Raw genomic sequence first — 15692 nt, 5'->3', positions numbered from 1 at the left:
AGCTTTAAGCCCCCCCCCCCCCCAATCTGAGAAAACTGGTCACTTCTCGCTTTACTTTCAGTACTTTGGACTCTGAGAAGAATTCAAAGTTTAAAATTGTAAAGCTGTATGAAGAGTACTATACATTAACTGTGAGGCCATCTTGTTGAGAAAATCTTACCCGGAAGTCTAATGCCACGTGGGTAACAATTTCAAGATTCAACTGGAGACTGTTTAGGGGCAGAAAAGGTGTGTGGCAGAATTTGGTCTCTTTTCTCCTGTTGTCTCAAGTGGGTACTTGGCTGTTCAGGATCTGTGGAACAGCTATGCTTGCCTGAACTCAGAAAGTCATAGGTAGGTGTCACCTGGATCCAGCCCAGGTGGCTGGGAACTTCCCAGGAGTAGGGGTCTCCTCTGGGGTAGAGACCTCCTCGCGAGTAAAACCAGAGTGCGCGCAGGACTGGGGTCCAGCACTGAGCACCTACCCAGGAGAGGGAATGAGGGCCCGCTGGGAACACCTGGCAGGCACGTGGGCCGGAAGGGTGGGGCCAGCCCAAGAGGGAAAAGGCCTCATAAGGAGCCTGGAAGGGAAGGAGAGAGGTGGCTCCTCTCCAGAGGGGAGCAAGGCCCATGGACAACTAGAGGACAAACAGCCTCCCAGTCTAGGGGCAAGGCTGGAGACCCCCAGAGGCAGGGGACGGGGGTCCACCCTGACCAGAGGAAGTTGGAGGGAAAGCCTCCCTGGCCCAGGGCCCTCTTGGACCCCGCAAGCGACCTCTGGAGAAACAGGACCGTGGAAGGGGGGATTGAAGCGGACCACAATCAGTGGGGAACAGCTGGCTGGGGAACCAGCCCAGCGCCAGCAGGGGCCCTCCCAAGGTCAGACAACCTGACCCAGGCCAGCAGGGGGGTATTCCCCAAGAGCCCAGACCTAGGCCCACAGGAACCAGAACTGAAGGCTTGTACGGAGAACCTCCAGGGACGGGAGGGGCCTGTTCCAGGGACCATTCAGCGCCGACGGCACCAGTCGGCATAATGCATGTAAGGCTGTGAAGGAACAGCCCTGATGAATGTAAAGCGACTGACCCTATTAAACCGGCTGTACCAAACATCGGCACCTGCCTCCCGTCTGTTAGCGCGCCGCCGACTGTCGTCCAAGGACCGGGTAAGCCCCTCGCGCTCACCTACCTCCCCAGGGAAGGGTCCACCGCCCGCCATGGACGTGACAGTAGGTCAAAGACAAGATAAATTATGCTTTGCAATGAAGACTGTTGTGCTAGTTATTAGACTGGCTCTTTTCAACTAAAAGGAAAGCATAATGTTGCCCCCCTTAGCTGTCAGCCATGCGTTAGTGACACTTTAAGCAACTGTGTATAGATGTAATTGTTGATTTGCACACATTTGGAACCTGATATGAGTACAGTTGCAGATCACAGCGGTGTCACCAAGGCAGTGAACGTGAGGATATTTTCTGTCCTTTGGATAGGTGATGAGAAGAGCCCAAAGATAACTTTGAGGTGATTCTGAAATTAGTTGGGACAGTTATTTGTATTCTAAACGTGGGGGGTTTGATTATAAAAAGGGTTCTTCTCTAAACTGACTTTTGGATTAAGAAAAACATGGATATTGGAACCTGTAATTGGACTCTGCCTTGGTTCTTTTCAAATTCGGATAGAATATATGTTGATATTTTGCGTCAAATTAGGTATTATTCTTGTTAAATTCCACTTTTGTGGAAAATGCTGAGGACTTCTCCCATGGGGAAAAAAGCAGTTGGGGAGATTTTCAGTGGATAAATAACTGCCTTCTCTGCTGTTACTTTGCTCCCAATTGCCATCTTCCAAGGCTGATACTGAATTTTTTTTTAAATTAACAGAATAGAGACATAGAACTTGGTGCTTCATCTAGTTGAACCCTTATGGTTCTAGTTTGTAGAAGAAAAATGGGAATCTAATTTTTCATTTTGTATCTCTGGTATCCTGAAAAGGATAAACAAAATATTTAAGGTTCATTTGGTGAAAGACTGGAGTTATGGTCAAGACAATGAACTATGATAGGATAGCCAAAGTATTAAAATCTTTCAGATGGAAATTACAGTACCAACCCAGAGGTAAGCCTTAGGGTGTCTGATTTAGCAAAGGCACAAATTGTCAGTTAATATCTTTAGAATGTACAAAAAATAACCAATGTAATCTAGTCTTAGAACACTTTACAAAATTTAATTAAATTATGGTGCATCTCAAGCCCAAATCCTAACCAACTTTCCAGTACTGGCATAGCTGTACCAGGGGACATGTGCTGCATCCTGCAGTTGGGGGGCACTCATGGAGGCCTCCTCAAAATAAGGGAATGTTTGTTCCCTTACCTCAGAGCTGCATTGCCCTTATGTCAGTGCCGGAAAGTGGGTTAGGATTGCACCCTTAGTGAATGAATATAATGTGATCTACAATGAAATTGGTAAAACTAACCTACTTTGTGAACTTTTTCAGACCGAACCTATACTGTGTTAAACATATTGTTCTTGGCTTAATTTGTGGTGGTCTTTTTCACTATTTTGGTTATTCTAATATGTATCTATTGATGGAGGAAGTCAAAAGTTTCCTATGTTATGCTCTTTCTGTTCAAATGGTTAATACTGCAAGGTAACTTCATTTTCTAAGCGAGTTGTGAAATTATCTGTGATATTACTGATCCACATATATATAAGCACTCGTAATTCATGTTAGTCTCTTTTTTTCCTTGATGTCCGCTAGAATTCTGAATGCCAGTTAAATGAAGAGCTAATAGCACAAGCAAGAAAAATCTTCCCTTCAGTAATAAAATACATTGTTGATATGACTGTATGGGAAGAAGAGAAAGAGCTGCCTCCAGAACTCATGACTAGGTACGTCTAATGCTTTGTCTTCCTTGCAAATTTGTTTTATAAAGTTGTGCAACATTCTATCAGGATTAAACAGAAACTTTCAGTTATTTAGCAAATTTCACTTTTTTGCATGAAAGTTTAGGGTACTTAGTGGTGATGTTTCCACCTTGAAAATGGTCACACAAGTTGGTCTTGACACATTATCTATCCTTAAAGTGATGTCACTGACCTTCACCAGGCTGGTCCTTTCATAAGAATTGTAAGGCAGCAACCTTGTGCTGTGGGATGACAGGACTGGAACCAAACATTTCTTGACTAAGGCTTTATTCCATTAGAAATTACAAAACTGTCTAGTGTAAAACAAGGTCCTTCTATAGCAGTGTTTCCATCCTGGGGTTGTGATCTAGGGCTACTGGAAACACTACCTTCCCCCTTAAGTGGAGTGGCAACAGGCAGGGATGGCAGGACAGTGGCAATGGCACTTATAGGATTATACAACCGTCAAGAAAAAAGGGGAATTTCTAATGTACCTGGGGTCATGCTGGCCCTCTGGAGGGTGGGGGGACACACACTCCCTGATGCAATTGTGACCAATTTTTGTCACAAAACTGGAAGTGAGTCATGATTGCGTCAGGGAGCCATTCGGAGTCATGGGGAGGCCTGCAGAGGGGCACATGGCCCCCCACACCCTTCAGAGGGCTGGCGTGACCCCCAGGTATGTGGGAGTCCTCCCTTTTTCTTGGCAGTGGTGTGATCTCAGAAGTGCTGTCACTGCCAAATTGCCATCCCCCATCACTTCCCGCAAGTATTTAGTAGTTCCCCAACATTCGAGTAAAGGTTGGGAACCACTGCTCTATAGAAACCGTGTATATTTAGATTTAAAAGGAAAAATGTGAGGATTCAGGACTGACTTGCAGTTTGGAAAAAATTTAATTGTAGGAAGACATTTAATTGTACCTTTAAATTCTTGCAAGTCTTGTCTGCATATGTGACAAGAAGTATAACTGCTCCAAGCACCAGTTCTGTTACTACTAATTGCTGGGCACTGTTTGTCCCAAAGATGCAACTACCAACAATTTTGCTGAATTGGACTGGAGAAGGAAATAGTGTGGTTTTATTTCATCTTTTGAAATGAATGAAAATGCTGGAATTGAATGATGTTTATAGATGATATATTTTTGTTCTAAGAAATTTCAGGGCTAAAATGAAGATGTTTAGCTCCTTCATTTGCCCCATAAAGAGGAAAAAATATGGGGGACAGGGGGCAGTAAAACAAAGAAGCAGTGCCATATGTATACATAAAAATAATAAAAGAATTATTATTAACATTATTATTAACAGTATTTATATACCGCTTTTCAACTAAAGGTCCACAAAGCGGTTTACAGACAAAAATCAAATAACTAAAGGATAATTATATCCTGCTTTTCCTAAGTGTTGTAAGCTATTTAGATAATTGTAAAAATATAAACCTACACATAAGACAACTATGAAACTGCCTTGAATGATTGCATGACATAGCCCCACCCAACCAATGTCTGTAAAGTAATGGTGCCTGTTGCTAGAGGTGTTTGAAAAACATTATTTATTTTACTTATACGTAAACCCATTGTGTTCAATAGGCTGTAATCCTATCTTACTCACCAGAAACAAACACCTCTACCTATTGGTGACCTGAAAACATCATTAGAGAAACCTAGGCAGCAGATATACTTTTGACAAACTGAGGGGCATTGCTTCCTGGTCTTAATCTTAACATGTTGTTTCATTGATGAAATGCAGTTATTAATATTGAAATGCTGATAAATCCACTAAGAATGTATTAATATTTAAAGGATAGGTAGTTGGTTATGGCCTGTTATAATTTTAAATGGGAACATTTATTTCTGTAAATCTGATGTTGGTAAAATCCTGCAGTTTTCTCACCTTGGTTGTTTTTTTACTTCTGTTTATTGGCTTGTATTAAGATGTTTCCAAAATTTGTCAGTTTTAGTTTTCTCTTACACCATCCATTTATGTCTTGGGCTCTTCCCAGTAGAGAGAAGACAGACAAATATTACTGCGTCCTTTTCAATGATGAGCATCATTCTTATGATCATGTTATCTATAGTTTACAAAGAACTCTTGGCTGTGAACTTGGAGAAGCTCAATTGTACACTACTGCTATAGACAAAGAGGTTTGTAGTATTCTCCATTTCTGCTACAAGTTTTCCATGTTGTGGTCTAATTCACAAAGACCCAATTCTGTTCCTGTGTTTAACTTGATTTCTGTAGAAAGAACTCTTATCAACAGAAAATGTGACATCACCACTTTTCATAAGCACTGGTATTGCCATTCCCTTGGTTGAGCATGGTTGCAGTTCTGCCATATATTACTTGATTCCTGAAATGTTGCCTATGGTAGTTGGTATTGTGACTGTGTGTTTGCAAGTAGTTACACTGCTTATTTAAATCTCTTCTGTGTATGACTGATAATATATTTTTAACAAAATAACTTTTTGTTAAAAGTATATAATCAGTCACACAGCTAACAGAACATTACTGTTGCATAACATTGTTGAATGTTTAAATGTACCAGTTTAATTTCTCTGGATACCTAAAGCACCCTTAGACTTGAATCTTGCTTTTGATTCTGTAGTTGGACAACTTTTTCTATACAGGTCACTGCCAGCTGCCCAGCTTCTTTCACAGTTGGAATGCTGATCTTTTAAGAGTCCAGCCCTATGCATTTCTACTCAGAAGTAAGCCCCATTATAGTCAATGGGGCTTACTCCCAGGAAAGTGTGGAGAGGATTGTAGGCTAAATCTCATGCTTTGCTTGGTGGGAAGGCTTGCTTGTGTTGTGATTGCCTGCACCATCTTGGGGGGGGGGAATTCGGCAAATACTTCCTGGGCTTTTTAAAGCAATCCCCTCTGTTGCTACCACACCTGCCCCTGTGTATGTGTGAGTGAGAGAGAGAGCGCGCCACCTTGCTGTTCTGGTTACACAGGGTTTTCCGACCCCCTCTTCAGCCTCGGCTGGCTCAGGGGCTCCAGGAATGTTACCTCTTCCATGGCTCCAGGGCTATTCCCTGCCTGGGTGAGGAGGAGCATTTTTGCAGTGTTTTGGGCTGCTGGAAAGGGAGTGAGTCGCCAGCCAGCTCAGGGCAAAGGAGGCAAAAGTGTGTGTGACATTCAGTACCCCCATCCCATTCCTGTTGAGACAAATCCGCAGATAAAAAATCTGTGGATAAATAGGCTGCACCTGTAGTTCTATCAGGGATGTGATCTAAGTATGCCTCTTCTTCTTTTTAAACAAACAGGGTCGGAAGGCTGTTAAAGCAGGGTCATATGCTGTTTGTCAGGAAGCAAAAGAAGAAATAAAGGTAATTGAATCTACTGAATAATTGTTTTCTGTCAGTTTATAAATAGTTCATACTTAAAAACACTTAATTTTTTCAAATTTTTCTTGGCCTGCATTTTAAATCATATTTGATCAAATAGTGGAGAGTTCCACATAATCAAGTTGTATGTTTTGTTGCTTTGAAGCTGAAATGGACTTACTAAAGAATATATATATATTACATTATATATACAATTATTATAATAGAAAATATTATAAACTATTATTGGTTGCCACTGATCTGCTGGTTATTAACTGTTGCTTGTTTTGTACGCTCGCTTTTAGATTAGTCATTTAATGAGCCACTAATTATGGAATACATGCATTTTCCTGTTTTGAAATTATGTTGTGACATATATCGTGACATATGTTATATATTTTCATGTTTTAACTTTTATTCCATGAGCTTCTTTGGTTACCCATTAGGGATTAGAAAAGTGAGATATAGATGTTTCAGATAATAAATATGACGAGAAAGATGTTAGATCAAAAGCTCTGAATATGCTTTCTTTATATAAAATATTTTTGTCTTGTAGAAACATTCAAACAATGTTTCCCAAGGTCCCCTTAATGTGAAGGTCCTTCATGCTGCTATAATGGCTCATCAGAAATTTGCTTTGCGTCTTGGTTCCTGGTTAAACAAACTTATGAGTTATTCAAGTAAGTAATCTTAAATTATGTTACCATATGCAGATGCCAAAATGTTGACAAGGGACTCTTTGAATCTTTTCTTAGGAGTACAGTGTGAATTGTTTCTACATTTATTTATTTTATTTATCTATTGGATTTATGCTCTGCCTTTCTCCCCGAAGGGCACCCAAGGCAGATAACAATCAATGGATAAAAAGTACAAAAAATACTAAAATACAATTAAAACTATATTATTATAATATAATAATTATATTGTATTATTGAAAATATTGTTCCAGTAAGGGATTGTGCTTATTGAAATGATTTTTATTATTATTTCAAGCCATCGTAGTCATAGTTTGACCCCTGAGCCTTCTGCAAAGACTTTCTTCATGGATCCACCCCTTAGGATGCCAGAGGTGTTCTCCAGTCACGTCTGGAGGTGTTCTGAAGCCTGGAGAGGCAGTATGTGGCCTCCCTGGGCCTCAGAACACCCCATGGAACACCTCTGGTTGCATCCAGGAGATCAGGTGAGGTCCTTCACTGCAGGTTTGGAACCCACACTGAGTCAAATCTGTGAGTTCCAAACTCACAGATAAAGTAGGCTCACCTGTATTGTAAAGGTAAATATACAGAAATATGCATATGAGGTCAGATCACTTAGTCTGGATGTAAGGAAATTATTTCAACACAGAAGATTATGCATAAAGATGTATTGACCAAAGTCTTTTACCAGAAAGATGCGCAGTTTATATGAACCATGTTTATTCCAGTAACCCATTCAAATAACATTTCTGTTTTAGGTGATTTTCGTCAGATTTTCTGCCAAACATGTTTAAAAGAAGAAATTGATTCTCAGCAACCTTGTCTTATAAGCACATTGATGCTTTGGGATGCAAAACTTCATAAAGGTAAGTTGGTTTCTTATGCGCTTAAACAGCTTTTGATTGTTGAACATGATTTTGTAGGACTGTGATAAGAAAGTGTGCTTTTGGGAGAGGGCACAACAGTGGATCTTTTATGATAAGTTATTAGCAAAAATTGCTGTTACTAATTAGTCCTATAACTTTGAAGGGGCAATACCTATACAAATACAGGGCCCCCCCCCATATTCCTTGCCCTCCCCACACACCCATTACCTATTTGTCTTTATTGTGGTGCAAAATACTCCTGTCTCTTCCTTTGCAGCCTGTTTTATAATGCTAGAAGAGAAAGGTGAGAAGCAGTCAGCCAACCAGTCAGCTGGAGGAAGCAGAAAGCCAGAATGCTAATAGGAATAGGCAGCAGGAAGCTGCCTGCTTTCTTATTGCAGTCTCCCTCTTCCATCGTTCCAAATGGCCGGTTTTCACATACCTCTTCTAGCATTCTATGCTAGGCTGCAATGGAAGAAACATGAGTGCTTGGAGCCACTGTAATTATAGGATTCTGTTATGATTATATCTGATAATTTAGTAAAAGGACTGCAAATGACTACAATTTGTCTTTGGTGTTAAATGTGGAGGACACTGCTCAGTGTTAGCACACCCAACCAACATTGATTAAAATGCTTTTTAAAACTTATGTAGAACTGGGCAAATATCCTATTTAAGTTGAACAAATGAAAATCTGAGTGATTTGTATGAAATAATGCATGATGCAATATATATATTATCTGTTGTGCACCCTGAAAAAACAAAAGCAATAAAATGTTGGAGTTGAATTATTTGCCACAGTTCTAATCAAATTCAAATGCTTATAACACCTCTTCAGTATCTGTATACAATAAACTGCTCTTTTCCAGGACGATGTTTTGAAATTAGAATTTTAATGTTGTATTATGAATGCAATCATCAGTTTTTAACATTAGCTCAGATTTTGTTTCATTCCCTGTTTTGAGACAGTTATACTTTCTTAGTATATTATCAAACCAATACTATGTTTTTTTAACCAATTTTTGTGTTGAGGATATCTGAAACAATGATTTACTTTTTGATTTTCTTTTTGCATTCTGAACATTAATTATAAAAATTGTAATGTTGATAAGAATACGAAAGCAAAAAATATACAGAAAAGTGACAATGTTATAGCTATATAACATAGCTATATCTATAAATATTAGCAGATGTCTGAGAGCACATTTTTTGTAGCAATGCTATTTTAAGAGAGATTACTATTTTGATGTGATTGGAAAGTTATAGCATGTCATATTTGCATGGTAGATTTATGGGGAATTGTTTCTAAAAATCTGAGGTGGATATAGGATGTGGAATAGATAAGGAATCGGTCATCATTCTGTTATACAGTCTAACTTTGATCCATATAACATCTGCACTGATCCTGCTCTTTGTGGTATATGGTAATCCATGCTGCTGCGTTAGTGGGTCTTCAGGGTGAACTTACTGCCAGAACTGCAACGTATTTCAGTGCGTAAATCTTTTTGAGTGAGTTTATACATACGGAGGGTTAGTTGAGGCCAAACTGGCTGTTTATTAAAACGATTTGAAACCTGCCTCTTGAACAAATACTGCTCTACAAGGTATATTTAGGTGTGTGTAGCAGTTGCAGCATCTAGTTAAGCACCTCTTGAATACTTTTTCATTATTAACGTGTGCATTGAAGTTTGTAAGATGTTCATTTCTTGGAGCAAAATGTTGCTTAAAATCTGATACTTATTGTTATTTCCTCTTGACTTCTTATAAAAGAAAAGAGAGAATCTTATGGAAAAAGCATTAACTATTGAATTTTCCAGGTGCGAGAAAGATCTTACATGAATTAATCTTCAGCAGTTTTTTCATGGAAATAGAATACAAAAAACTTTTTGCCTTGGAATTTGTAAAGGTAATTGGTTTAACTTTCATCTTTAAGTAGCAAGATCTTTCAAAAAATTTAGAACTGTAATCTAACAAATGAAATGCCTTGTCAACCATTTTATTGCTAGTAACAATTTAAAACCACTAATTAAAATTTGCTAATACCTATTGACTATTATTTTGTTCAGAGTAGTGATATACTGAGCTCCCATTCACTTGTAGTAGAGTGGCCAAACCACAGCTTGCAAAGCCACATGTGACTCTTTGACATATAATGTGTGCCTCCTAGAAATATGTAGGCTGAGCTCCTCCAGGATGGATACTGGACCTTAGCTCCCAGATGTGACTGAAGATGTTCTCCAGTCACCTTTCCAAGGCCCACAGAGACTGTATGAGGCCTCTGCAACCTCAGAAAGGCCTCTGGAGATGCCAGAAAGGTACTTCCAGTTGTTTTTTTAAACCTGATTATGTCTGGGATCTCAGGTTTAGCCTCCATCCTGGTTCGGAACCAGCAGTTATCTGAATCTGCAGATAGATTTACAGGTCCTGCCTTTGTAACAAGAATATCCCAGAGTTTGCTTAATTTTATTACTCATGTTTCTTCCAATTTGTTTTAGTGCCAAAGGCTGAAATATTATACATGCTTACCTGAGAGTAAATCCCATTGAATAATGGGGCTTAATTCTGAGTACATATGTATATGTGCTGTTAGTGCTTACTGCCATGCCAATGGGGTTTTGTTTTTGGGAGAGTGTTTTTGGGGAGAAAATGGGTGAAGGAATGGAATGGTTGTGTTGCTGGGAAGGGACCCTACGAGGATGTCTTGCTTTGTCAGTCAATCAACAGTATTTATATACCGCTTTTCAACTAAAAGTTCACAAAGCGGTTTACAGAGAAAATCAAATAACTAAATGGCTCCCTGTCCCAAAAGGGCTCACAATCTAAAAAGATGCAAATGAATACCAGCAGACTGCCACTAGAACAGACAGTGCTGGGGTGAGATGGGCCAGTTACTCTCCCCTTGCTAAAAAAAGGAGCACCCACTTGAAAAAGTGCCTCTTACCCAATTAGCAGGGGTCCTGACTTCAGAGACCCTTCTGAACATATAGAGGGAGGAATGGCTCAGGCAAGATCTTGTGGTGGGAGCTGTGCATTTTTGGAGTGGAGAAATTGGGTTCATTCTACTTTGTCCACTAAGGTGCAAGGGACAGTGGGGATCAGCATCAATGATGCGCATCTAGGAAGCAGGAAAGGGATAAGAGAAGCAGAGAGACATTCTAGGAAAGAAGAACTTTGTGCAGTGGGATGGTGGTTTGAAAAAAGCAGTTGCAGTGGCAGTTGGAAAAGAATGTTGGGAAGAGGGACGGTTCCTCTAGGAAAACTACTGGTCAGAGGCTTGGATAGCGGCTGAGGTACATGAGAAGCAGTCCCTGAAGACCATCTGGAAAGCCCACCAAGGAGCAAATCTGGAGAATCTACTTATATATGTTGTCCCTTGTATGAACATCCTAGGAATCAATTTCTTGCTGGTATACTTAGACTATTGTTTGATAGACCCTTGCCTGTTCAGCTGTGCAGTTTGCTTGCGGGTACAGATGTTACTATCACCTATCAAGTAGCAAAGTTTGCCAAAGCCGCAAAAAAGATCAGTGCAAAACTCCATAAATCTTAAGGATGAGTGTTTTTATTGGTTATTGTTATATATTTTGTTGTTTTTCTTTTAATGTATTGCGATGACCTATGGTTTTAAGCAAATAAATTGAATTGAATGTACTTATATATGTACCTTTAACCCTTTACAAGCTTGGCTGACTGGTGTAAAACTTCTCATAAAGTTCTTTGGAAGCAATACCACTGTGTCAGTGTTAATTGATGGAGACCAAGTGCTGAATCTGACAAATCCAGTTGCTATAGAAATTGGCCATGGTGATGTTACCAAGCAGGAAAAGGGAGTTTCAACACCCCTTTTGCATGACAGGCTTACTTCAAAGTAGATATATGTATGATTATATTCAGTCCTATGCGTCTCCTGATAGTGCAGTCCTATGCATCTCTACTGGGACTTACTTCTTCCACTGTGATTAATGGAGCTTACTCTCAAGTTAAGTGTGTATAGCAGTGGTTCTCAAACTGGTGGGTTGCGACCCACCACTTCATGTAAAGCTTTTCCTGTCCTTTTAAGGGGCAGGGGAAGAAGAGAAGCAGGGAAGCGACCCCCAGGTTCGCATCCCTTAAGGGGGCAAAGGGGGGTGCCTGCCCTTACATTTACATAGTTAGGGCTGCAAGAGGTGCAGGAAGCCCTGCACAGCCCTTCGCTGGGCTCCCCGAGGCTTGGAATGTTCAAACAGAGACATCGCAAAGCACTTCTGATTTCCAAGAGGTGCTTTGTGATGTCTCCGTTTGAACATTCCAGGCCTTGGTGAGGGCTGCATAGGGCTCCTCGCACCTCCTGCAGCATCCAGCAGCTCTAACGACGTAAATGTAAGGGCAGGCACCCCCCCTTTGCCCCATTGAGTGACGCAACCCTGGGGATCGCTTCCCTGCTTTTGTCCCACCCCACAAAGATTTACTGAGGGAGTAAAGCTCCCTCAAAATTTGGGAACCACTGGCGTATAGGATTGCAGATTTAGGACCTGATCCTGTTGCCAGGCAGTGCCGGTCTCTTGTAGCAAACATGCCGTCATATCATGGTGCATGGAAGCCACCATCTGTGAGTATCCTGCCGAGCAGAGGCATTGCGGAGAGGAGGTGAAACTGAGTGGGGAAGGGCAGAGGGATCTTTAATTATCAAGTACCCTATCTCTTATTATGCTTCCAGTCTCATACATCAGTGAACTAGCTAACGTTCTGTATTTCTTGTCTTTGTAGCACTACAGAGCACTGCAAAAAGAATACATCAGTGATGATCATGAAAGGCAGATTTCTGTGACAGCACTTTCTGTTCAGATGTTTACCGTCCCTACACTGGTCTGCATTTTCTCTCTCTCTCCTGTACTTTTTGTATTGTTTTTATTGCAGTATCTTAGGTGATTTTCACATTGCAAGAAATTTCCTAAAATAAGGAACTGTTTGAGTTGTGCTTATGTAAAATATCTAGTAGTACAGTACTCCTGTGTAATGTATAGTACAATGGAAGTGAGTAGAAGCCTTCTAGATAAGTTTATAAAACATATGCCAGCTAATATGGATCATTTGCTCTGTTTATTCAATAAGCATCACTCAAAGCTTTTCTTTCTTATTAACAAGAAACAATTACCTGGTGATTTTACACAGTCGGTCCAGTGCAGCTCTGGATTGTATCCTTTCATTCACACAAGGGGGAGGGGTGATTTTCACTAATCTCCCCCTTTTCTTTGCAGTCTTTACATGTTTCTTCCTGAGAGTCCACCTGCCAGTAGTCGTTTGCGGAGGTACAAGGGGCTGCAGAGGGTCAAAGGGATGAGCAAAAATCACCCCTTCCCCTTATGAAGCTTCTTGTATGAACGGAAGAAGCACCTTAAGAGACAACATTCTCTGTTTGGGAACCTAATTGGGCAACTGTTGTGTGACATCAGAAGTTACAATTTTGGTATAAAATGGATGGATGAAAAATAAAGACTAGGTAAATTTTCTGTTTATATACTGTTGGAGAGTCTGTTTTGTAATGCATTTTTCTTTCTTCAGGCCCGCCAACTTATTGAAGAACAAAATGTAATCACTATCATAACAGAGACCTTACTTGAAGAACTGCCAAAATATCTTGATAAAAATGGCAAGTTCAACTTCCAGGGTTACAGCCAAGAAAAGTTAAGCCGAGTGTATGCAGTCATATCTGATCTAAAGTAAGTGATCTTATTTATAAATTTGTGTCAGGCAGTTATCTTTCTTGTCTAATTCTTTGCATTTTAGGCTGTGTTTGTGTGACTGAATAAACTTTGCAAAACTATATTGCATTGAATCATATTTTGGATATATAACTATAACATTAGTCAAATTCATTTGAACAAAAGCATTGGTGGTCAGACAGGCAGTCCATTTAACTTGGTATCCTTTTGCTGTTAGTTCTAACTCCTTTAGAACTATGGTCAGCAACTGATCATCGGATCATTCTAGACCAAGTACTGAGGCAGTCAATGCATTACACCCACTATCAGGACACAGATTTTTTCCTGGTCAGCAGGTTCTCAAATTCAATAGGTTCTCAAACTTGGCAGTTCTCAAACTTGTCCTTGGGGTGGGGGTGGCAACCCACCTCCAGCAGCCTTCCTTATGTTGTGCCAGACCAGGACAGCCTCCAGAGGCTCTGCAGATCTCAGAAATGGCTCTGACGGTGACTTTTTAGTCACTTCTGTTGCGTTCGTGAAACCAGAAGTGACTCAGAAGTCATTTGTGGAGCCATTTCTGAGGCCACCCCAGGCTGGTGTATCGTTGGGGCAGTTGCCTGAGTTGGTTTGCAGCTGGAAGTGGCCTCCAGTTGCATCTGCTTGGCTCCAATTTAGAACCAGATGGATGCAAGGGAGGGCAGTTGGGCAGGCAGTTTGAGAAACTCTGCTGTAGGTCACAAACTGAGGAATGTCTGTGCTCTAATCCTGTATCTCCCGTGTCAGAATTTTGTTGACAGAGTTGAGGCAGTGGAAATCAATGCTCAAGGTCAACTTAAGAACATAAGAACATAACATAAGAACAGCCCCACTGGATCAGGCCATAGGCCCATCTAGTCCAGCTTCCTGTATCTCACAGCGGCCCACCAAATGCCCCAGGGAGCACACCAGATAACAAGAGACCTCATCCTGGTGCCCTCCCCTACATCTGGCATTCTGACTTAACCCATTCCTAAAATCAGGAGGTTGCGCATACACATCATGGCTTGTACCCCATAATGGATTTTTCCTCCAGAAACTCGTCCAATCCCCTTTTAAAGGCGTCTAGGCTAGACGCCAGCACCACATCCTGTGGCAAGGAGTTCCACAGACCGACCACGCGCTGAGTAAAGAAATATTTTCTTTTGTCTGTCCTAACCCGCCCAACACTCAATTTTAGTGGATGTCCCCTGGTTCTGGTATTATGTGAGAGTGTAAAGAGCATCTCCCTATCCACCCTGTCCATCCCCTGCATAATTTTGTATGTCTCAATCATGTCCCCCCTCAAGCGCCTCTTTTCTAGGCTGAAGAGGCCCAAACGCCGTAGCCTTTCCTCATAAGGAAGGTGCCCCAGCCCCGTAATCATCTTAGTCGCTCTCTTTTGCACCTTTTCCATTTCCACTATGTCTTTTTTGAGATGCGGCGACCAGAACTGGACACAATTGTCCAGGTGTGGCCTTACCATCGATTTGTACAACGGCATTATAATACTAACCGTTTTGTTCTCAGTACCCGTCCTAATGATCCCAAGCATAGAATTGGCCTTCTTCACTGCCGCCGCACATTGGGTCGACACTTTCATCGACCTGTCCATCACCACCCCAAGATCTCTCTCCTGATCTGTCACAGACAGCTCAGAACCCATCAGCCTATATCTAAAGTTTTGATTTTTTGCCCCAATGTGCATGACTTTACACTTACTGACATTGAAGCGCATCTGCCATTTTGCTGCCCATTCTGCCAGTCTGGAGAGATCCTTCTGGAGCTCCTCACAATCACTTCTGGTCTTTACCACTCGGAAAAGTTTGGTGTCGTCTGCAAACTTAGCCACTTCACTGCTCAACCCTGTCTCCAGGTCATTTATGAAGAGGTTGAAAAGCACCGGTCCCAGGACAGATCCTTGGGGCACACCGCTTTTCACCTCTCTCCATTGTGAAAATTGCCCATTGACACCCACTCTCTGCTTCCTGGCCTCCAACCAGTTCTCAATCCGTGAGAGGACCTGTCCTCTAATTCCCTGACTGTGGAGTTTTTTCAGTAGCCTTTGGTGAGGGACCGTGTCGAATGCCTTCTGAAAGTCCAGATATATAATGTTCACGGGTTCTCCCGCATCCACATGCCTGTTGACCTTTTCAAAGAATTCTAAAAGGTTTGTGAGGCAAGACTTACCCTTACAGAAGCCATGCTGACTCTCCCTCAGCAAGGCCTGT

At 41.3% G+C, this 15692-nt stretch overlaps 1 protein-coding gene across 4 annotated transcripts in view; it reads left to right on the top strand.

Moving 5' to 3' along the window:
* The window catches only part of UBR1 (ubiquitin protein ligase E3 component n-recognin 1), a 97242-nt gene that overhangs the window by 23939 nt on the left and 57611 nt on the right, over nt 1-15692 (top strand). For 2 of the 4 annotated variants that reach the window (XM_066631174.1, XM_066631167.1), the window contains 8 exons: nt 2733-2863; nt 4878-5019; nt 6145-6207; nt 6761-6884; nt 7658-7765; nt 9583-9671; nt 12512-12610; nt 13307-13464. In XM_066631174.1, coding sequence (XP_066487271.1) covers nt 2733-2863; nt 4878-5019; nt 6145-6207; nt 6761-6884; nt 7658-7765; nt 9583-9671; nt 12512-12610; nt 13307-13464 — 914 coding nt within the window. Of the gene's footprint in view, nt 1-2012; nt 2090-2732; nt 2864-4877; nt 5020-6144; nt 6208-6760; nt 6885-7657; nt 7766-9582; nt 9672-12511; nt 12611-13306; nt 13465-15692 lie in introns of those variants that run through there. The other 2 variants (XM_066631182.1, XM_066631190.1) reach the window with 2 other exon arrangements.

Source organism: Tiliqua scincoides, chromosome 1 (assembly GCF_035046505.1).
Source record: "Tiliqua scincoides isolate rTilSci1 chromosome 1, rTilSci1.hap2, whole genome shotgun sequence".
NCBI classification, from domain to species: Eukaryota; Metazoa; Chordata; class Lepidosauria; order Squamata; family Scincidae; genus Tiliqua; species Tiliqua scincoides.
Note: the sequence above shows the minus strand (reverse complement) of the source record. Positions and strands in the feature narration are given on the sequence as shown.